We start from the raw sequence: 23,505 nt of genomic DNA on the forward strand, positions 1-23,505 counted from the left end.
TGACAGAACACCTTTGGGATGAGTTAGAGTGGAGACTGTGAGCCAGGCCTTCTCATCCGACATCAATGCCTGACCTCACAAATGTGCTTCTGGAAGAATGGTCAAACCGTCCCATAGACACTCCTAAACCTTATGGACAGCCTTCCCAGAAGAGTTGAAGCTGTTATAGCTGCAAAGGGTGGGCCAACTCAGTATTGTACCTTAAGACTGGGATGCCATGGGAAGTTCATGTTCGTGTAAAGGCAGGCGTCCCAATACTTTTGACAGTATAGTGTATATTCATACTAAATGCTATTGTTGCCTGATGAATCTAGACCTATGAGGCACCTTATATTGCTTAAATGCTATTGTAGTTTGTTGAATCAGAGCCTATATATTTCTCTCAGTGCGATCTGGCATAACGGTCAAGCATATTTGTGGTTTAGGCATATGGGGAGATATGGTGAGAAGTAAGGTCTGAAGACATTGCCTCCATTGCACTATTATTGCTCTATTTATTTAGAACCATCGAGAATTGGTTCTCCACTTGCTATGCAGACTTGTACTACTCAGGCACACTACAAATGTTCTAAGTGCAATCTGATCTGTACATTTTCCCTGAAGTTTAATGGTAAAATCATTAAGTTATTGAAGTACACTTATTGGCCAGTTTATTAGGTACACTTTGCTAGTGTCAAGAAAATATCCCCCACACCATTACACTACCACCACCTGCCTGAAACATTGATACAAGATGGATGGATCCATGCTTTCATGTTGTTTACAGCAAATTCTGACCCTACCATCTGAATGTCGCAGCAACCAGTCTGCCCATTCTCCTCTGACATCAACAAGGCATTTTCGTCCACACAACTGCCACTTGCTGGAAATTCTCTTTTTCAGACCATTCTCTGTAAAACCTAGAGATGGTTTTGCATGAAAATCCCAGTAGATCACCAGTTTTTGAAATACTCAGAGCAACCCATCTTGCATCAACAACCATGCCAATGTCAAAGACACTTAAATCCCCTTTCTTCCCCATTCTGAAGCTCAGTTTGAACTTCAGCAAGTCGTCTTCACCATGTCTAGATGCCTAAATGCCCTGAGTTGCTGCCATGTTATTGGCAGATTGTCAATTTGTTTTAGCAAGCAATTGAACAGGTGTACCTAATAAAGTGGCTGGTGAGTGTACATTCCTGTTTTAGAACAGTATTTCGTATTAACTAAGAATCCCCATGTACATAATAATTTTTTGTCAATTTGTGAAAATAAAACAAGACAAACATCTCTTCTGAACCATAAGCAGGTTTTATAAAAGCTACATATGGCACATTTTATACACATCTTACTATACAAAAATGTATAATATACACTTTTACATATCTAGATGCAAAAACAAAATATTATAATAACATAAAAGGGAACAGATATTACAGAGGAAGTATTATCAGGCATTTAGCTTAATCAGATAAAACAGGACCGTTCTAACATTTACAAAAACAAGAACCTTTTTTTCTTTTTCCATTACCAAAAATAAAAATCTTTTAAAAGATAATTTGCCCAGAAGTTGGGAAAACTGAATTATCTGTACAAACACACCTAACATAATTAGATGAACGTTGATGGATATATTGCAGATGGTGCATATTTAACATTGTAATTTACAGACTGGTTTCATTATATTTGTTTTGAAAGTGATAAAATATCCGGAACCCTATTGGACATATACATAGTAAATTAAAGCTAATCTAAGGGACTGTAATTGACAGATTACTTCCAAAAGTATGCAATATATATATTTAATTCATACATTTGAAATTCAAGACATTGAAGTGTACATATTGCAACAGGATGACAGCCATTTAATGGAGAGCAACAATGCACTGCACTGGACTAAAAAAGAATGCGTCTCCAAAATTGGGCCATGGTGCTGCAATTCTCGGTGGGCATAGTTAAAGGTGGGTTCTCCTAAAGGACATGGTTTATTAAGACATAACTTACATCTTCCCGTATTATTGGCTCTCAGAATTCAGTCATATGACGTCTCAGAACTGCAAAGGAAGTTGGTGCTGGAAGTCTTGCCTCTGACAGCAGGTCTCAATACAAACACTAATAAAATATACTGGGCTGGTGGCCTTTACTTCAGATACTTCATCACTGAGACATCATTCAGAGCGGGACCCACAATCAGTGACCAGTCTCGGGGCAAGGCCATCCATTATGCAGGGTGAAGATACCAAAGTGTGCCCCCTTCCTCTGTGCAAAGTAGGGGGCAGGGCTAACAGTGGCACCCACAGCCAAAACATATGTAATGATTGTGGCATGGTCCAAAATGGTGCCAATGGTTGTGGCACAGTGCAGCAAATTGAATATTTTCATAGTGGTGCATATACTGTCCAGCTGAAAAATATGGAGCAAATCATGGTGAAGGAAGAAATGCTGCAAAATTGGTGTGAGGAAAAAACGTCCCTTCTTTTGTGGTGTTATTGGAAGGAAGAACATACCCTTGCAACGGTGAGGTCACTAGAAAAAAACAAAAATGACACTAAATTAGTGTCAGTGAAGAAAAAAATTCCACTGCATTGATGCAGTCTGAGGAGGGCCGCTTTGAATGTTGTGTCAGTGCGATGGAGAGGCGCTAGGACACTGTGCAGCTCTATGCTGTGCATTTTAAAAGAGTGTGGCTCTAGCGGAGAGAGGGGAGCTGTAAGACTGAAAGTATGGTGGCAATGAGGTTCTTTGGGACTTTGAGATGGAGAGGTAAGTTCTGGTGCCAATGTTTTTTTACTACTATCCACAAATTGCGCATGCAACCTTCCATGTATTCACAGACATACATTTTAGCATGGTGCCAATCTGAGGATGAAGACAGCTTCTCCTTCAACCCATCTCTGGTCATGTGATGGGTCACATGAAAAGGAGAGGCATGAAGAAGGGCAATTTGTCCTCACTCTGCAAGCTGGGTCACATACTGAAAAGAAGGACTATTCTCTGCAGGAACCCCCCTATCTTCTCTCTTCAGCCCACAGTAGGCTGCTGTTGAAAGGATGAAAGAGCAGAATCCTCCCTCCAGTAACTATCACTGTCCCTAATCAGCTTGATCAGTGATGCTGCCGTGATGATGCTGAGAAGGGTACTGCATGGCACATAAAACCACTGCACATGTCAGTGACACATACTTGACATTCAAAGCTACCCACCTGTGTGGCTTGAAATGATGGGCTAAGTTCCTGACAATCATATGATCTTAGGAAACCATTCAGACAAATGGTGAAACATCTTCAATATTACAAAACAAGAGCACTTTTATTGTGACTTAATTCTGCTAGCTATACCACAGCCTGGATAAATGAGAACCTTCACATATACAAAAGTATTTTACTTTGTAGAAGAATTTCTTTGACAGTACCGCTATATATAAAAGTCAAGGGATTGTGCAAAGTTACTTTAAGCTAAAGGTTGGCTTCCAATGTTCAAATATGGCTTCTGATCCTTTTTTATGTTCTCAGTATTATCATCTTTTTCATAGTTTCTACCTGTGTTTCTTTTTTGCTATTTAGTAAATTTATTTACTACATGTTGGTCACACGATACAAGGCACCTTTGTTTTGAAGGCTTCAGGGTGTGCAAAGATGTGGTGGGCTTACTGATTGAAGTAAACTGACACTAACACATACAGAACTGTAAGTAGTGTACCAAGAGCCTATATTTGACTCTCATTTACAAAATGTATGCAGTTTTATTACATTTAGAAAGGATTTTTGGGCTCCTATACACAAGACCTTTCCCCAGCAGACTTTAGTAGGTAGCAATGGTAGGCTGCACTGATACTTGTCCCATGATGGTTACTAAATGGCTCCTGTAGAAACAATATGTACACTTAAATGTAATAGATAATGATATTGCTTGAGAAGGCAATAAAGTAAGACACAAGAAAGATATAACTGTGTAAAAGGTAATAGCAGCTGTATTCGGTATAACTTGGTACATGAAGCAAAAACTTTGTGCAACCTAAGCATGGTAATTTTTTTTTTTCTCAATCGAAATTCATTCCTTCAAGGTATCCTGAGAAGGGAAAGAGTATGCACGGATTTGTTGAAATTATGGACAGCGATAACTATCCTGAGTTTTGATAATATTTTACTGTTGGAAGTAGTTTCAACTGTCTCTTATTCTCCCTTCACACACAGGCAGCCATTTTAATTCACAAAAAAACCTGATAATACAAACTAATAGATGAATAAACTGTGTTTCCGACAGAAAAAAAAAAGATTCACTTTCTCATGCAGCCATTCTCAACCAAGGTTCCATGGAACCCTAGGGTTCCTCCAAAATATAGACCTCCTATCTGATGGGGCCTACATAGTTCTAAGCTCAACGCCACTTGGCAAAGTCAGCAGCATGACACCAATAATCTTTAGAATAATTATTTTTTTAGCTATCTGTAGGGGTGGCATTCGAACCAACACTAAGAGATGCATTCTTCTTGCCAATATAAGGGGCATTTTTTCCTACTGACCCAAATGAATTGGTTTCAGTTAAGGGATTCCATAGATCTGAAAATATTTTAGGTTCCTCTGAGGTAAAAAGGTTGGGAAAGGCTGTTCTCAATTTTCTACCACATGAAATTGAGATTGACAATTCTTTCAGGTATGTTCAACTGATGTTCAGTGTGTCTTGAAGCATTCACACCAGTGCTGATTATTTATCCAGTGTCATCATTTTTAAGAAACAATTAACATGAATTTTGGGCAAAATGTAGTAGTATATTGGTGGCCTGGGAAGGCTTCAGGTTTCTTAGATCAAAGGCATGCCAAAGATGATGCCAAAATTTCAAATTGTTTGTTTTTCGCATCATTAGTTTGCCGGCTGTGACACACGATTTTCATGCCACAATCAAAAGTGCCTGATCCAGCATGATGGATTTTTATTAGAAAAACAAAATAATTGATGAGCTATTTTATTATTCTTTTTCGCTCTACAGAACTTTTGGATTTCGACTAGTCTACGGTCTGTCTTAGTTTTTAATATACTTAGTATGGTGAGTGACATAGCTAGCTTTATTTTAAAAGGCAAAATGGCTGCCTCCGGTGACAGATTTACATTTAAATGGTTTAAATGATAACAAAAAAGACTTTGAACTTTTCTTTTAACATTTAAGATCCTGTACTGTATGTGTGATATATATATATATATATATATATATATATATATATATACTTCCCAACACAAGGACTTTAGGGCTTCATGCATACAAGCGTTTTTTACGTTTCTAGAAGCTGTTATTAGAATTCTTTTTCTGCTCCTAGAAGCTAAATCATGTTATCCTATCTGTCCATGCAAACGTTTTTAGGCTAGTAGCGTTTTTCAAGCATCGGCGTTTAGGAGCAGAAAAAAAAATACGTTTTTGTAGAGTTTTTTTGGAGGGTTTTTTCCAGTAGAAAAAACACTAAACACACTCCTAACCGCTTTTTTCTAGTTTTTTTTTCCCTGCATGTACTGTAAAAATGCTAATGCTCCTAAATGCAACCAAGAAAATATATTACCAGTCTGTTTTTTTTCCAGCGTTTTCTAAGCATAAAAAAACCACTAATGTGCATGGAGCCTTACTGTAGTTTAAGACCAAGATTTGCGCCCCAAACCACTGTTATTAAGTGCCACCTTTTCTGTTGCTGTCTAAAGTTTTTGCCTCATTTGTAATTTTCAGAACATGCTCTTATTTTTATAAATAGAAACAATGACTAAGGATTGCTATAAAATAATCAATATATACTTTAATGGACACATTTATAAAAATATTATGGAATAAAGTTTTATAAGAATATTTCCTTATGTTCAGGCTGAAAGAGGATGGCAAACAAGCCTTTTTTTTCCGGATGTACACACAAAATTCACATGTATGAACAAACATTAATGTGCTATAGTCGTTAACGGACAAGAAATATACAATTTAAGCAAATGTCTGATAAAGCTTTGAGCATAGGAATGAAGCAGTTTCTGTACAAGATTGTCTACACGGCCCATAATGCTATAGAGTTAGTTTTAGCGAAGTATACAAAAATAGGACTCCTGATTCAGTGGTAAATTAAAGAGTACTTGCCTTGCGCAGCCATTGGGGACTGAAGCCTATGCGTGCCAGGCTCTACTGGCTAAATCCTTATTTACCGTGGTATAGAATAACAGCACACATAAAGTGATCTGATTGTGTTTTAAAGAAGAATTCCAGGTATGGTATATTTTTACAGCTTGGAACAATATAACTACAATTGTATATACCATACCAGGCTGATGCCCCGGAAACTGGAAATCAATGAAGTAGAGACTGCTTCCTGGTCCTGTGCTGGGCAGCTGGCTTGGCACACTGTGAATACAGGACCTTGGCCACTTTGCCCATGCGCCATTTAGAGAACATTTTGCATTTGCTGAATGAATGCAGTGTTCTCTGATTGGACATGGTGGAGAGCATGATGTCACCACCCTGCCTGTCCACTTTGTCCAGTCAGAGAATGCTTTGCAATCATTAAGAAGATGCAAAGCATTCTCTAAAATGGTGCCTGTGCTCAGAAGCTGACCTCCTGTATTCAATTCATTAGTCCGGCTACTCAGCACGGAACAAGTGGAGATCACTGGAATAGTGGTGTCTACTACAGTGATTTCCAGCTTCCCAGGGCATTGGCCAGGTATGGTATATACATAGTTACATTGGTTCAAGTTGGACCAATATAAATATATAAAAATATACCACGCCTGGTATTATTCTTTAAAATTGTTCTGCAACACTGAGCTAATATGTAGGTAAAAATGATCTTCATTTGTATTTGTTGCTTCTTAAAATGAAGAGATTTAATCTGGAAGCCATCATAAGCTATCCTGAGTAAACTAGGCTACCAAAAGGTCAAATATGATTAGTTACGATTTATAAAGGCATAGGTGTCACAGTAATTTTACTAGATTTTAATGCATGGATATGTTGCATTCTCATGTGTTACATTGGATCACGTAAGGAATCAAAACCACCATAATGGGTAGACTAATGTGTAGGCTGCAGGCCCCAGAAGCTACTCGGACATTTTCAAAATGGAGTGTCAGACTACACTCACCCCTTCCATTCCACCATCTGTACATGATAGGCATGTGCAGGGGACCTATAAACTAAACCTGTCATTAATTTACAGATGCTGACCTAATTTTAGAGTATAAAAAAGCACCATTAGCTTTTGAATCGTACCATTTTGTATGAAAAATGACTGCTGCAAAGGACCACAAGATCCTCTGGGGTGCATGCAGGAAGATGTTAATGGGTTTTTGAAAGGTCGAGACGGAAGCATGTCATCAATGCATCCCACAAGCAATGCAGGGAGCAACATTTTTAGTGATGCCTACAGTTTAAAATTAAATTTAGTCTGGCAAATGGCAAACGAATTGCAGGTTTGCTTTAAATGATCCTTGCCGTGGCAGTGGAGGGTAACTGGAGCTCAGCTTAAAAACAATACAAACATGCACAAACCTTCCATTTTGAAATCCACATCCAGTAAGTCCTCTTTAACAAACCACTGTCACGTGCTACATGGTAACATTTTTATGCCTAACGAGTCGTATCTAAAATAATTCACTCAGAAAATAGAAATGAACATTTTGCTGAAAATAATATTTTACATAGACATTTTTTTCTGTTTAACAAAATAAATTAAATATACATGGCTTTAGTTTAAAATCTATATACGTCTCCTATAGTCACAAATTGCTTTATAAAGTCTGTCATCATTATCGTAATGATTATAAGGCATCTTTCAAAGCCACGATAGGTTATTGCTTTTATCGACGGTAAAATATTGCTTTTTTTTTTAAGTATGTTATTATTTGAGCATTTATGATAAATGATGTAGTTCTCCAAAACTTCCAATTTGATTTTTTTTAGAATGAGTATTAATAGCTGAACAAAATGAGGCTAGGATATGATTGAGGTTTGGCATGACCGTGGCTTTGCAATAGAGTGCTTCAAAAGTAACAGGCACTTTGAGGGACAAGAAAAACAACCAAAAATTCAGATACTGACAAAAACGTTCTCTGTTGCTTGAACATTCTAGCTTATAACTAATGCTATGTATTACTTTCTTCATAAAATTCCTTCCTCCCCTTTATTCTTCTTAGACCTCCTGAAAGCCCAAATGCTGACCACGGCTGAAGGCCTGGCCATAATTTCAAAAATAAAGAAGGCACCAGCATAAACTAAACTTGGGTGAAATATGACAGTGTCCATTTTTTTCTTTTCTTCCACTAGTTTTTAAAAACACAGTGCTTTTTTTTTTCCCAAAACACAAAAAAAAATAAAAGAATAGCAACAATGACCTCCGCTTTACTGGAGATTCCTTCATGATTCCTTTTATGAGTCGAAGAATTCCGTTGCATTATCCGTGACATTCCATTATCCATGTCTACTGGCAGTGTTGGCTGAACCAATCAGTCTTGAGGTACCGCTTGAGAAACAAGTTTGTTTATGGCATTTAACACTGATAGTGAATGTGTTGATGCTGGTGAACCTTTCCTTCCACGTGAGAGTGCGTATGGGTGTGGATATCTGTGTAAATCTTTGGGTACATTTTTGATGCCACTCCATTGGCCAAAAGAGGTCCTTGGGGAAGTAAATGCTGCTGTTGCGCAACATACTCCTCATAGTTTATGGAGGAGATGCAGTCTTTGTCCACCATCTGTGGTATGCAAACCCTTGGCTGCGGCCTGTGGACAGCAGCTGCCGCTGCAGGAGGAGAGCATGGCTTTTTCTTTGTCTGGCAAAGCCACAGAAGAATTGTCCCAAATATGAAGACAGCTCCGGCTGGAACGCCGATTATCACTGGCCAAGGAAGACTACTGGACGATATGCTCACAGGTGCACTTGGGGGCTTCGGATCTGCAGAAAACAGACATAAAAAAAAAAAGAAAAAAAAATAGAATGGATACAGATGATTAAAACCAGAAAAGAACAATGAAAAACAGATGTCAAGCATAAATACGGACTACTAGCACACTATGGTTCTTTGATAACAAAACATCTGCCAAGGAGGGCCGTAGGCAGCCAACAAGTAAAACTTTGTTGCTGGTGTCCCATTAAGGTCTTAAAGGACAAACAAACAGTTTGCTTTTGTTCTGAGCTGATCTCCAAGGTTGTGTTTTATTTTGTCTTGCTTCGATGTAGCAGAATAAACTTGCGCCGACCACATGTGGTTTCCAAATACCATCGCTCAGCAGCAAGCCTGGCTGCCTAACGCAGCCTAGAAATAAAATGTGGTTAATTGTCACTAATACCTTCCTCTAATGTCAACAAGCCAGAAATGTAAGCTATGCGGGCCCCGCATTTGGATGCCAAATTCTACTCTGCCAGACAGTGCGATGTTCATCCAGTGCTTTCTCATTTAATCGCTATCATTTTCCGAGACAATTTTAACATTCCTGAACACTGCCCAATTACAGTGTGCAATTGCTGGTAAATATGTGCTTTTAGTCAGAATGCTGGATGATGTTCCTACTGTTTAACTGCTCTCTTTGATTAATCAAAGGCTTTCTAAAATTAACCAGATCCGAGAGTTACTATCAGATTACTTCACTGAGGATTGCTTAAAGAGGGTTTACCTATTATTATGGAAATCCCATATACCAATGGTCCAACACTAAACAGCGGAAAGACTCTGCCCAGATCCTTGCAGATCAACCCTTTTTTTACAGATGTGAAAAAGCAGGTTTTGTGGTTGCTGTAGAACACTGGACTGTTCTACTTTTCTCAGGGCAATGAAGCTCTGGCTTCAGAAACCTAGTACTGTTTACAGATGAAATGCCTAGTTGAAAGGGAAGCAGGATGAGCCCCTTCAATGGCATGACATTTCAAAGCTTAATACCATGGAATCCTTTAAAAAAAAAAGAACTCCAGAAAGAAAAATAGCTGGGTTACAAATAGTTTAAAGATAAGTTCACATTTGGGAACATGTTACATGTGCCACCCGTCTACAGGGTGGAACATGTAACATGTTCAACCTCCTACAGCATTACACTGCTCCCTGTGACAACGGGCAGGTGGTCTTCTCCCTGCACCTGCTAATGCAATTTGAAAATGGTGCGGCTGCGCGGGGTTCCTCCCCCACATGGAGCGTCATTTATTCACAGAGTTCATTGAGCTTCCTTGAGTTCAGTAACTGCTTGCCCGTATGGGCAAACAGAATACGGACAGTCTACAAGGGACTGACATTGCACCCACGATCTAGATTGCAGGTGCAATGCTTAACAGACTATCAAAAATAAATAAATATAAATATATATATACATACACATATATATACACACATATATATATATATATATATACACACACATATATATATATATATAAATATATATATACACAAATATATATATATATATATATAAATATATAAATATATATATACACAAATATATATATACACATATATATATATATATATATACACATATATATATATATAATTTATTTATTTTTGTAATGTGAACTTATCCTTTAAGTGTGATGAGGTGTATGTCATCTCCTGGTTCGCTGTCTGTTCTTCACAATTTCCACTTTTGGATGATGCTTGGAAGTATAGCTATCGATATACATTTGGCACTCTGACAGTAGACCTGCGGGTCCCCTACACACCAGCCACACTTTTTGCTCTATGCTTTTTGCCCTTCCCTGTCCATTCACAAAATGCTTTGTATATTATGAATGGTTCACAGACTACAAAGTGTTCTGTGAGTGGAGAAGAGGAGAGGTGGGGTGGGCAAATGACAGAGCAGCTGGTGTGTAGGAGACCTGGAAGTTTCCTGTTGGAAATATGTGGGGATGAATGAGCTCAGGGCTTAAATCACTGAACTGCTCCCCTCTGGAAATAGATAGGAGTTTAAAGAATATCTAAAACCCAAAACAAAAAATGTAGTATATTGCAGTATCCCAGATGGTATGGCTGCATTCATTTTCACTTTTTAGGTGAAGGTCATTTTGAGCAAGCACAGAAAATACACAATGACCTTGCCAGAAATGCACTGTTCTTGTCCCTTCCTGGTTAACAAATATGGCTGCCCAAAAAAGTACAACAGGGTTGGGGGGCACAGGATGTGTGTTATTCGCAGGATTACCAAGTAAAAGTAAAAGAAAATAACCCTTAAAAATGAAAACTAATGCAGCCACCTCATCTAAGAACTGGTAGGCTGCAAGAAATATGTAATATTTAAATTTGGTTTTGGGGTTTTGCTGTTTATTATAGATGATCATTAAACTTTCTTTTTCTCTCTATAAAACATCATCTACACCCACCTGGCAGTACTGTCAGAAATGCACTTTTGAAACTGTATCCCATGGTGTTGGCCCCGAGGCAGATGTACATTCCTGCATCTTCTTCTTTGGCCCTTGTGATGATAAGTTTATTCAGGTAGGAACCGTCAGGCCGTGACCACACATCACCGGTGGGCAGGACGATGAATTTCTGTCCACCCACGTCAATGGTGGAATTGTATTTATTCTCCGAGCCGTACTCTACTCTCTTCAGCCACTGGATCACTGGCTTGACGTCACTGCGCACTTTACACTGGAAAGAGGTGGTGCCTCCAAAATCCACTGTGGTATTAACAGGGTGATTGCCAGTAAGTATTGGCTTTGATCTTGTTCTCTCTGTGAAAGCAAATGACATGAAAATTACTTATCAAAACACTGAGATTTTCTGTATGAATGGTGTAACTGGTACATGACTGGGGAGATTTACTAAAACTGGTGCAGCTGTGCATGGTAGCCAATCAGCTTCTAACTTCAGCTTGTTCAATTAAGCTTTGACTATAATGCAGGCCATAGATGGGTCGAAAATCGGCCGATTTTTCGGCCGAAAATAAAATCGGCCGATTTTCGTATCATTAGTGGGCGATTTGGTCGGCCGTTTTTCGGTATTTTGGCCGTTTTTTTTTTTTTTTCTGTAAAGTTGGAAAAAAATCGGCCGATTTTGCCGATCGGACGATTTTCGCAGCAATAATGGGCAAATCGGCCGATTTTTTACCGATAAAAAATCTGCACATGAGCAGTGACCTGCAAGAGGAAGACAAAAAGAAGAAAAAGAAGAAGAGGATGAAGATGATGAAGAGGAAGAAGAAGTAGAAGAAGAGGATGATGATGATGAAGAGGAAGAAGAAGTAGAAGAAGAGGATGATGATGATGAAGAGGAAGAAGAAGTAGAAGAAGAAGAAGATGATGAAGAGGAAGAAGAAGTAGAAGAAGAAGAAGAGGATGATGATGAAGAGGAAGAAGTAGAAGAGGATGAAGATGATGAAGAGGAAGAAGAAGTAGAAGAAGAGGATGATGATGATGATGAAGAAGAAGTAGAAGAAGAAGAGGATGTTGATGATGAAGAGGAAGAAGAAGAGGATGATGATGATGATGATGAAGAGGAAGAAGAAGTAGAAGAAGAAGAGGATGAAGATGATGAAGAGGAAGAAGTAGAAGAAGAAAAGGATGATGATGATGAAGAGGAAGAAGTAGAAGAAGAAGAAGAAGAGGATGATGATGATGAAGAGGAAGAAGAAGTAGAAGAAGAAGAAGAGGATGATGAAGAGGAAGAAGAAGTAGAAGAAGAAGAAGAGGATGATGATGATGATGAAGAAGTAGAAGAGGATGATGATGATGATGATGAAGAGGAAGAAGAAGTAGAAGAAGAAGAGGATGATGATGATGAAGAGGAAGAAGAAGTATAAGAAGAAGAAGAAGAGGATGATGATGATGATGAAGAGGAAGAAGAAGTAGAAGAAGAAGAGGATGATGATGATGAAGAGGAAGAAGAAGTAGTAGAAGAAGAAGAGGATGATGATGATGAAGAGGAAGAAGAAGTAGTAGAAGAAGAAGAGGATGATGATGATGAAGAGGAAGAAGTAGAAGAAGAGGATGATGATGATGAAGAGGAAGAAGAGGATGATGATGACGAAGAAGAAGAGGATGATGATGATGAAAAAGAAGAGGATGATGATGAAGAAGAAGAAGAAGAGGAGGATGATGAAGCAGGAGAAGAAGAATGAAAAATTAGAGGAATTCCAGTACGGCAAAAAGTGTCCCTGCAGAGAGGTCCGCTATTTCTTTGACAGTTCTCTGACAGTTCCTTGATATTTACAGCGGTTGCAACATTGTATCTATTTGTTTCCGAATAAAAACATCTGTATCCTAAATGGAAACAAATAGATACAATGTTTCAACCGCTGTAAATGTCAAGGAACTGTCAGAGAACTGTCAAAGAAATAGCAGAGCTCTCTGCAGGGACACTTTTTGCCGGCTCTAGACGGGATGAAAATCGGCCGATTTTTTTTTTTACCATTGATGGTAACGTCGGCCGCTTGAACGACCGATTTTTCGTTTTTTGAAAGAAAAATCTGCCGTTTTTCTCCCCATCTATGGCCTGCATAAAACCTGGAAGCTGATTGGTTACTATGCACAGCTGTGCCAGATTCTGTGTGCACCAGAGTTAGTAGATCTCCCTCTAATATGTCCATGGTTTGCAATTAAGCACTTGCCTATCGGGCACTTATACCCCCTTCCTGCTTAGTCCGATTTCCAGGTTTCAGCGCTGTCACACTTTGAATGACAATTGTGCGGTCATGCAACACTGTACCCATATGAAATTATCATTTTGTTTAGACATAGCTTTCTTTTGGTGGTACTTAATCACCTCTGGGTTTTTTATTTTTTGCTAAACAAACCAAAAACATCTGAAAATTTTGAAAATTTTCTTAGTTTCTGTTATAAAATTTTGTAAATAAGTGATTTTTCTTCTTCACTGATGTGCGCTAATGAGGCTGCAGTGATGGGCACTGATAGGCAGCACTGAGGAGGGGGCACTGGTAGGTTGAACTGATGGGCACTGAAAGGCAGCACTCATATGACACTGATAGGCGGCACTGACTGGCAGAACTGATAGGCGGCACTGACTGGCAGAACTGATAGGCGGCACTGACTGGCATTGATAGGTGGCACTGACTGGTACTGATAGGTGGCACTGAAAGGCAGCTCAGATAGGCACTAATATGTGGCATTGATGTGCACTGGTAGGCACTGATATGTAGCACTGTTGGGTACTGACAGGTGGCATTGATGGGCACTGACAGGTGGCACTGCTGGAGCTACACTGATCATCATTGGCCTGATGATCAGTGTACATGTCCCCTCTGAGTAATGCCGATTACCGATTCTCCTCTCCTCAAGTGCTGTCAGCGTGACAGCTCGTGAGGAGAGAAATGCTGATAACCGGCATTTCCTTATTTACATGAGATCTGCTGTGATTGGACACAGCTGAACACATGACAGACCCAACATCTTCGGTTCTTTCCATTGATCGGTGATCCGCTGTGTCATAGGAACACTATGCACCACCGATCGCCGTGCTGCGTGCCCCCCGGCTGTCTGACTGCCCAACCCGCGATGACGTCACTCCCACACAGTGCTCTGAAGGAACAGAATGGCTATATCGTTCCTTCAGAGCGCATGCGCCGGCTGTCAAAAGGAGCAAATATCTCCTAAACAATGCATCCTACGCTCCCTCACCCACATCTTTAATCTCTCCCTCTCCTCCGGCACTTTCCCCTCCCCACTAAAGCATGCACACATCACCCCCATACTTAAAAAGCCCTCCCTGGACCCCAATGACCCGAACAACCTCAGACCCATCTCCCTGCTCCCACTTACATCTAAACTCCTCAAGCGCCTCGTCTACACCCGCCTATGCTCTCACCTCAATGACAACAACCTCCTCGATCCCCTACAGTCCGGCTTCCGTCCCCTACACTCCACCGAAACCGCCTTACTCAAACTCTCCAACGACCTTCTAACCGCCAAAGCTAATGGACACTATTCAGTGCTCCTACTCCTTGACCTCTCTGCGGCCTTCGACACAGTTGACCACCCCCTCCTCCTCAAAATACTACACTCCCTCGGCCTCAGAGATTCTGCTCTCTCCTGGCTCTCATCCTACCTGTCACAACGCTCTTTCAGCGTTACCTATAATGCTACCACCTCCCCCTCACTCCCCCTCTCTGTTGGGGTCCCTCAAGGCTCTGTCCTTGGGCCCCTTCTCTTCTCCATCTACACCTCCTCCCTTGGCCAACTCATACACTCTCACGGCTTCAACTACCATCTCTATGCCGACGACACACAAATCTATCTCTCAACCCCCCACCTCACCCCCTTGGTCTCTGCCCAAATCACACACCTACTGAGCGACATCAGATTGGATGTCGCACCACTTCCTTAAACTGAATCTCTCCAAAACCGAATTTCTTGTCTTCCCCCCAGCCCGAACCCCACCCCCCATTGACTTCTCCATCACATCCAACAACGCCAATATCAAACCCGCCCTGCAGGCCAGAGTACTTGGTGTCATTCTGGACTCCAACCTATCCTTCCAGCCCCAAGTCCAATCTTTAACAAACTCGTGCAGACTCCACCTCCGCAACATCGCCAAAATCCGCACGTTCCTAACCCCAGAAACCACTAAACAGCTCATCCACTCCCTCATCATATCACGACTCGACTACTGCAACTCCCTCCTCACTGGCCTGCCTCGCCGCTGGCTATCCCCGCTTCAGTCGATCCTGAATACGGCTGCCAGACTCATTCACCTTTCCAACCGCTCCGTTTCCGCCACCCCCCTCTGCCAATCCCTCCACTGGCTTCCGATTGCGCAACGGATCAAATTTAAAATCCTAACACTGACGTACAAAGCTGTCCACCATACTGCCCCGAACTACATCACCGACCTAATATCCAAGTACCGCCCAGCACACCCACTCCGCTCCTCACAAGACCTCCTTCTCTCTAGTTCCCTGGTCTCCTCCTCCCATGCCCGCCTCCAGGACTTCTCCAGGGTGTCACCCATCCTCTGGAATCCCTTCCCCAACCCATCAGATTATCACCTACTCTCCTCTCCTTTAGGCGCACCCTGAAAACCCATCTCTTCAGGGAAGCCTACCCCACCCCCTGCTAACTTGACCGACCTCCTCCACTCTTCCTACCACTCCATCCCCCACAGCTATCTCCTCCTGTGCCACCATCCCCTCCCTCCTAGATTGTAAGCTTGAAAGAGCAGGGCCCTCGATCCCATCATGTTTTGCATTGTATTGGTATTGTTCTGTCACATGTTCTGTCCCCCTTTGTAATGTACAGCGCTGAGCGAACTATTGGCGCTTTATAAATACTGTATAATAATTCTCTTGCGTGCAAACGCGGGAGTGATGTCATCACAGCTCGGTCAATCAAGTGGCCAGAACCTTTTCCCTGAGGTTATGTTACTCCATGTGCTGGCGTCCATCTTGGATGACATCACTCCCGCGTTTGCACGCAAGAGTCTCGGCCATGACACAGAACTTTGGAGGAACAGGATATCCAGTGACATCATCAGCTGCAAAAGTACTGAATACCTCCTAAATGGTGCATGTTTAGGAGATATTCCTTGAACCAACAGGGGCTCCTCTTTTGGAGCTGCTACCCCCACAGAGAAGGTGCCATTACCACTTAGTGGAGAGAGTCCCACCACCATTGTGAAGTGCCTGGTACACCTTAAGGAGGACCTCAGGATCTGGTTTTGAGTCTTCGGGGACCCACCGTGAGAGGGATGCATGCCATCTGAATGTTGGAGGATCTGACATCTGGAATGATTATTCCTACATGCGCATAATCCATGCGTTTCTGGTGAGTGCGCATTGCTATTATTTAAGGCCGCAAGAGCTTTGAAAGTCTGCACCCTATATAAGAAACCACGGATACTATCACATTGACTTTTGACTGTCTTCAGTTTTTATTCTTCTAGCGCTGCACCATATTACCTTTGTTTACACTTTACATTTAAAGGCATTGTGGTTGCCTTCGGTGCTTTAGCTGCTGTGTTCAATAAGAGCGCTCACTATTATTCGTTTTTACCTTTTATTATAAGCTTACCTGTAGATAAAAATACAAATCTGGAGTTTACTACCATTCTAAAGTAGAACTATAGGCAAAACTTTTTAGAGTAAGGGAGGGTTATAACTTAGTAAATTTTTTTTCATATACTGTGTCCCATTTCAGAGATTTCCCTTTACTTCCTGTCCTATAGTCAAAAAGAAAGTGAGAGGAAATTCCCAGGTCTCATGAACTAGTGACCCCATTGGAAGATTCCCCCTCTATTACTTTTTTGGGGACAACTTTCAATGATAATTGTAAACAGTACAAATAGAGATATACTTTAAAACTAGTTTATCTAAACTTAAAAAAAAAAGTTATATATATATATATATGGCAACTTACCAATCCCTAGATGTGATGGTTGCTTTCATTTCCTTTATATAACTGCAATGATTAATTAAGTGTTCTTGCATGGCAGACCACTTACTGTTATCTCACATATATATTCTAATTATTATAGCCAAATTTACCACCCTAACTCCTCCCACAGTTTTTACATTACATAGACAGTAATATACCGAAACGGGCGGATTGTTCCCGATTGGTGTGCTATTACTTTGTGGAACGCTTCGCCGAATGGTTCACGAAATATCGGCGTTTTTGTGGTGAAATTGGTCCCATAGGAATGAATGGCAGAATGTTCAAAACTAGAGTGGGAGCTGACAAAAGCTAGAGTGTGAGCTGAAAAATCAGGACATGATTTGTAAACTGCCATCACTCCCTCATTTTCAAGGCCACCTACACAAATCTTATATCAAAACGTTCAGCTATCCCTGCTGCCACTAAAAATGCCACGGCTAAGCCATAGTCCTGATAGTTTTCACAATATGACCATTTGTTTGCAACTCACGCCGCCCATTGACATTCATTGAAACTCCACTCTAGCCACCACAAATTTGAAGGGCGATTTCTAAACTGCCACTGTGCCTTCATTTTTAATATTTCATGTAGGTCTGGGTCTTGTGATTCTCACAATATAAAGTTCTTCACTGTAGGATTTATAAATTTTAAACTACAACCGTTTGAAGATGGCAACCGCCAGTGAAGTGAGCAAGTTGGAGCAGTTTGTTTTTAACCATTCTTCTCTGCCCTTGCTGTAGAGTGAGTTGCCATAGGAACCCAGGTGTGTGAGCAGGCAGCAGAGTGGAGGCAAGAACACTTCACACAATTTCACCAGAAATTGTAGCTTTTTTAGTATATTTTTTGTTTTTTGGGTTTAGATACACTTTAAGCTGGCCATGGATTTTATTATCCAAACAAACCTACTTCATATTTACCAAAGCTATGTAAATGTTTGGGCTTACTAAAACAATCCATTACATTTTTATCCGATTAGGCAAGCACAAAATTGTTGGTAGATTGATAGGAGAGTGCTCAACCATATTGTAATGTGTATGGTAAGCCTGATTATAAACAGTAGGCACTTATCCGAAACTGGATTTTAGTGGATAACGGAGGCTGAACCCTTATATGATAGAGAAATGGGAAAAGTCATAGTTGGATACATATGAAACAACACTATTATATTGCCCAGTGGTGAATGTTTCCACACGTCATAAACCCAGTCCTTTTTATTGTCTGTCTTTGTTATTTTGTTATATCCTGTATTACTGTATTTTCGTCTGTTGTAACCCAGCCAACTCACGTTCAGATGCGATGAGTCTGGTTGCTCATACAAACCATCAGGAAGAGGGATCAGATTGTGTTTCCCTGGTTTGGTAGTAAGCTTTGCTGGTTTTTGATACAGTGAAAGTGCCAGATCTGACATTAGGATGAGGTTTGATTCATTTTCCTGTCTCTGCTCCTGGTTTTAGTGTAAACACATGTTTTTAGTGTCTCTACACAGCTGTCTGTTGATTGTTAGCAGATGTGGCCCAGGTTTTCCATATTGTGAACATCAGATTGGACGGCTCATGTGGTTCTCATTCTTAATATCGAAGAAAGAGAAAAGTGCCAAAAAAAGATATTGTATCTCGCTGATAACATCACTGCTAGGCTAGAACAGATACTTACGGATCACTTCCACCTTATATGTAGCGTTGATCTGCCCCACTCGATTAAAGACTTGGCAGGTGTATTTCCCACTGTCCTCTGGTTTAAGGCTCTTCAGATTGAGTGTCCATTTCTTCTTCTTGTTCTCACCGATCTCTTGAGTAGACAGTGGTTTGTTATCCTTTAGCCAGGTGATCTCCGGCCTTGGGTTCCCACTGGCAATGCACTTGAGCCGGACAGAGCTGCCCACTGGCCGAGCAATAACTCTCTTTCTCATTTTGGCTGGCTGTGTAAACCGCGGTCGTGCTATGAAGAAAAGGATGGGTTTAAATTTAAATTAGCCAGAACATGGTATCTAATATCAACATTAAACCAAGTCACTAAAATGTCATTAAAGCTCTTGCTAACCACAAAACAAATATAAGCTGTAGCAAAAAAGGTGGTCAGCTGTCGCACATATGCATTCACAGTGGCATGAGGTTGTGTGCTGAGAGTGCTTTTGGTCAAGGATTTGTGGTTCACAGCTCTTGGTCACGGCTTCTGAACGGGAGCCAGCGGATCGGGCTCCTCAGTAAGTGACCACTGTGAGAGACAATTACAGAAGTCACATGATACAGAAGTGGTGCTGACTCCCAGGCATTAGAGCCCATCTAAGGGCTGTCGGGGGGGGGGGGGGGGGGGTTGCCAAGTAAATGTGATTTCAAACAATGTTTTAAATTTTTTCTAAAGCTGCAGCTTTTATTCAACTAATATCTGGCCATTCTGAAGGTCCATGAGCAGGCACTTCCTTTTATGTGGTGACAACACTCTGTACCTGTGCCCCTGCATTGTCGCCCTGCTGGTGAAGACTAGCATGGTTTACTTGTTGTCACTATCTTGAAGCCCCACTTATAAAGCAATGGTCTGACCTTAACATGGCTAAACCATTGCTTTATAAACAAACAAAAAAAATAAGAATAATATAAACTTCATAAACTACTGTTTTTTTTTATTACGGGTATGAAATCTTTATTTCTACTAATCATATAGTACAGGGTTCTTCCATACATTATCTGCAAAGCATAATAGGAAAGCCTAGCACCACCTGCTTACTTTGTGACTCCCTCTGCATAGGTTAGCAGAAGGAAGGGTTGTGTTGTTCAGCTGTGTGTTGTGAACAGACCTGAAGAGAAAGATCCTTTTCCTGCCTTCAAGTATGAGCCAACACCTTACTTGATCAAAGACAGTGTACTCATCACACTCACATGCACGCGCGAGCATGAGCCGCACACACAGTTTTACTAACAACATTAAAATTCAGATGATTAAGACTCTAAGAGAGTAGAAAAACTACTACCGAGATTTGTGAAGCAACTAAAATAGCAGTACCATTGACATATCCATTGTAGCACTATTGAGATGCACTGGACCTTATATATACATTATATATATATATTTATATGTATATATATATGAAAGTGTCCGACGTTTCAGAAAACTGTACATCTGAACTCACCCCACTGTTTATTGGAAAACTCTTCTACATCTGGACTCGGCCCATCAGGAGGTTGGTTGGATTTTCCTGCACTAGAATCATCTAAAAAATAAAAGAAAAAAAATGGTTACGTGAATAATCTATAGACACCCCTATGTTATGGAGATGAGGAGAGAGGGAGTCATTTGGTAGTCCTAACACAATATCCTGTCCTACAGATCTAATGCCACGCCTTCATAGATTCAGCACAGTAAGTGGCCATTGTCACCCAAGAGACGAGGTGGATCACCAGGTGAAAATAAAGGGAAAAAAGAAAGAAAAGCAAATACTACATCTAAGGATTTCTAAGTCGCAATATATTAAAATTTTGAGGATTAGAAAAATTATATTGGGCTTATTTCACAAAGCTTTAGCACAAGAAAATGGACCTTTATTTTAGCCATGTGACTATAGTCAGCTTAAAATAACTGTTATAGCCTGTGTTTATGGGCTTTTGGCTTGTGTTGAAGACATCGGTTTGAAACACTTCTGGGATCATTCAGAATTTATTGATAGCTGCATTTGACCTGCTTCAACGAGCTTTTCATAGACATGTATGGAAATGCAAAAGCTAATGCAATGCAAATAAAATCCCATTGATGCAGGCCCTTACGTTTTTAATATAAAGATAATTATCCTTCGTGTGTTACATAGTTAGTCTGGCTGAAAAAAGACAAAAGTCCATCCAGTTCAGGCATAAAAAAATTTTTTTTATAATCCTATACCCACAGCTTATCCAGAGGAAGGCAAAAAAAACCCCAGCAAAGCATGATCCAATTTGCTCCTGCTGGGAAAAAAAATTCCTTCTTGATCCCCAAGAGGCAATCGGATATTCCCTGGATCAACTTTGCCTATAAATAGTAACCAGTTATATTCTCTGTATCCAAGAAATAATCCAGCTCAGTGGATTGCTTTTTTTAAAGAAATCCACTGAGCTGGCCAGAACCAACTCTTGAGGGAGTCTATTCCACATTTTCACAGCTCTCACTATGAAGAAACCTTTCCGTGTTTGGAGATTACATTTCTTTTCCTCCAGACGTAAAGAGTGCCCCCTTGTCCTCTGTGATGACCTCAGGGTGAATATCTCTACACCGAGTTCACTATATGAACCACTGATGTATTTATACATGTTGATCATATCCCCCCCTTATGTATTATACATGTTGATCATATCCCCCTTATGTATTATACATGGAGATCATATCCCCCCTTATGTATTATACATGGTGATCATATCCCCCCTTATGTATTATACATGGTGATCATATCCCCCCTTATGTATTATACATGGTGATCATATCCCCCCTTATGTATTATACATGGAGATCATATCCCCCTTATGTATTATACATGGAGATCATATCCCCCCTTATGTATTATACATGGAGATCATATCCCCCCCCCTTATGTATTATACATGGAGATCATACCCCCCCTTATGTATTATACATGGAGATCATATCCCCCCTTATGTATTATACATGGAGATCATATCCCCCCTTATGTATTATACATGGAGATCATATCCCCCCCCCCTTATGTATTATACATGGAGATCATATCCCCCCTTAATCTCCTCTTCTCAAGAAAGAATAAATTCAGTCCCTCTAATCTTTCCTCATTGCTGAGCTCCTCCATGCCTCTTATCAGTTTGGTTGCCCTTCTCTGTACTGTCTCCAGTTCCCCAATGTTCTTTTTGTGAATTGGTGCCCAAAACTGAACTGCATATTCCAGATGAGGTGATACTAATGATTTGTACCGGGGTAATATGATATCTCTCTCTTGAGTCTATACTTCTTTTAATACAAGAGAGGATTTTGCTCGCTTTACAAACTGCAGCTTGGCATTGCATGCCATTGTTAAGCTTGTGATCTACCAGAACTCCCAGATCCTTCCCCACCATTGATTCCCCCAGTTGTACCCCCCCCCCCCAGTATGTATGATGCATGCATATTCTTAGCCCCCAAGTGCAGAACCTTACATTTATCAACATTAAACCTCATTTGCCACATAGTCGTCCAATTACACAGAGCATCCTCAATCCTTGTAAATTGGAGACATCCTGTAAGGACATTATTCCACTGCACAGCTTGGTGTCATCTGCAAAGACTGAAATGGAATTTATAATCCCAGACCTTATATCGTTTATAAATATATTAAAAAAGAAGGGTGCCAACACTGAACCTTCGGGTACACCACTGATGACCCTAGACCATCCAGAGTATGAATCATTAACCACTACACTCTGAGTACCATCTTTTAGCCAGTTTTCTATCCAGTTGCATACGGATTTTTCCAAGCCTGTAGACTTTACCTTACACATTAGCCGTGTGGGGGGAACTGTGTCAAACGCTTATGTAAAATCCACATATACAACGTCCACCTCCACCCCTCTGTCCAAGTAAACCACGTCCACCCCCACCCCTCTGTCCAAGTATACCACGTCCACTGCCACCCCTCTGTCCAAGGTTTTGCTCACCTCCTCATAAAAAGAAATCAGATTTGTTTGACAACTTTTGTCTTTCATGAATCCATGCTGTCTGTTGCTTAAAATATTTTTTTCTAGCAAGAACTCATCTATGTGGTCTTTTATTAAACTCTCCAGTATCTTCCCAACTATAGAGGTTAAGCTAACAGGTCTATAATTACTTGGTAAAGATTTTGATCCTTTTTTAAATATTGGCACCACATTGGCCTTAAGCTAATCCAGTGGTACTATGCCGGTCATTAAAGAGTCCCTACAAATTAGATACAATGGCTTTGAAATGATAAAGCTCAATTCTTTAAGGACCCGTGGGTGTATGCCATCCGGTCCAGGTGCTTTATTCACCTTTATTCTGTCTAAATATTTTTGGATCATATCAATTGTGAGCCAATGTGGATCACCTGGGGCTATGTCAATACCATGCCCATTATGGAAAAGAACTCCCCCATGCTCCTTTGTATACAGAGAGCTGAAGAAGGTATTTAATAAATTTGCCTTCTCTTTGTCCCCAGTCACCCACTCTAGATTATTTTGTAAAGGGCCTATATGCTCGGACCGAACCTTTTTACT

The 23,505-nt window shown here is 40.6% G+C and overlaps 1 protein-coding gene across 1 annotated transcript in view; it reads right to left on the bottom strand.

The window, feature by feature from the left end:
* Positions 1 to 1,266: 1,266 nt before the first annotated feature.
* The window catches only part of FGFRL1 (fibroblast growth factor receptor like 1), a 262,463-nt gene continuing 240,224 nt past the window's right edge, over positions 1,267 to 23,505 (bottom strand). Inside the window, exons 4-7 of the mRNA XM_089692291.1 lie at positions 20,433 to 20,513; positions 18,959 to 19,243; positions 11,300 to 11,653; positions 1,267 to 8,887 (exon numbers count right to left, since the gene is read on the bottom strand). Of these exons, the coding sequence (XP_089548417.1) occupies positions 8,484 to 8,887; positions 11,300 to 11,653; positions 18,959 to 19,243; positions 20,433 to 20,513 (1,124 nt within the window). The 3' untranslated portion in view covers positions 1,267 to 8,483. The remainder of the gene's footprint in view (positions 8,888 to 11,299; positions 11,654 to 18,958; positions 19,244 to 20,432; positions 20,514 to 23,505) is intronic.

This window comes from Staurois parvus, unplaced genomic scaffold, assembly GCF_062004578.1.
Source record: "Staurois parvus isolate SC_StPar_1 unplaced genomic scaffold, SC_StPar_1.0 ptg000581l, whole genome shotgun sequence".
Taxonomy (NCBI): domain Eukaryota; kingdom Metazoa; phylum Chordata; class Amphibia; order Anura; family Ranidae; genus Staurois; species Staurois parvus.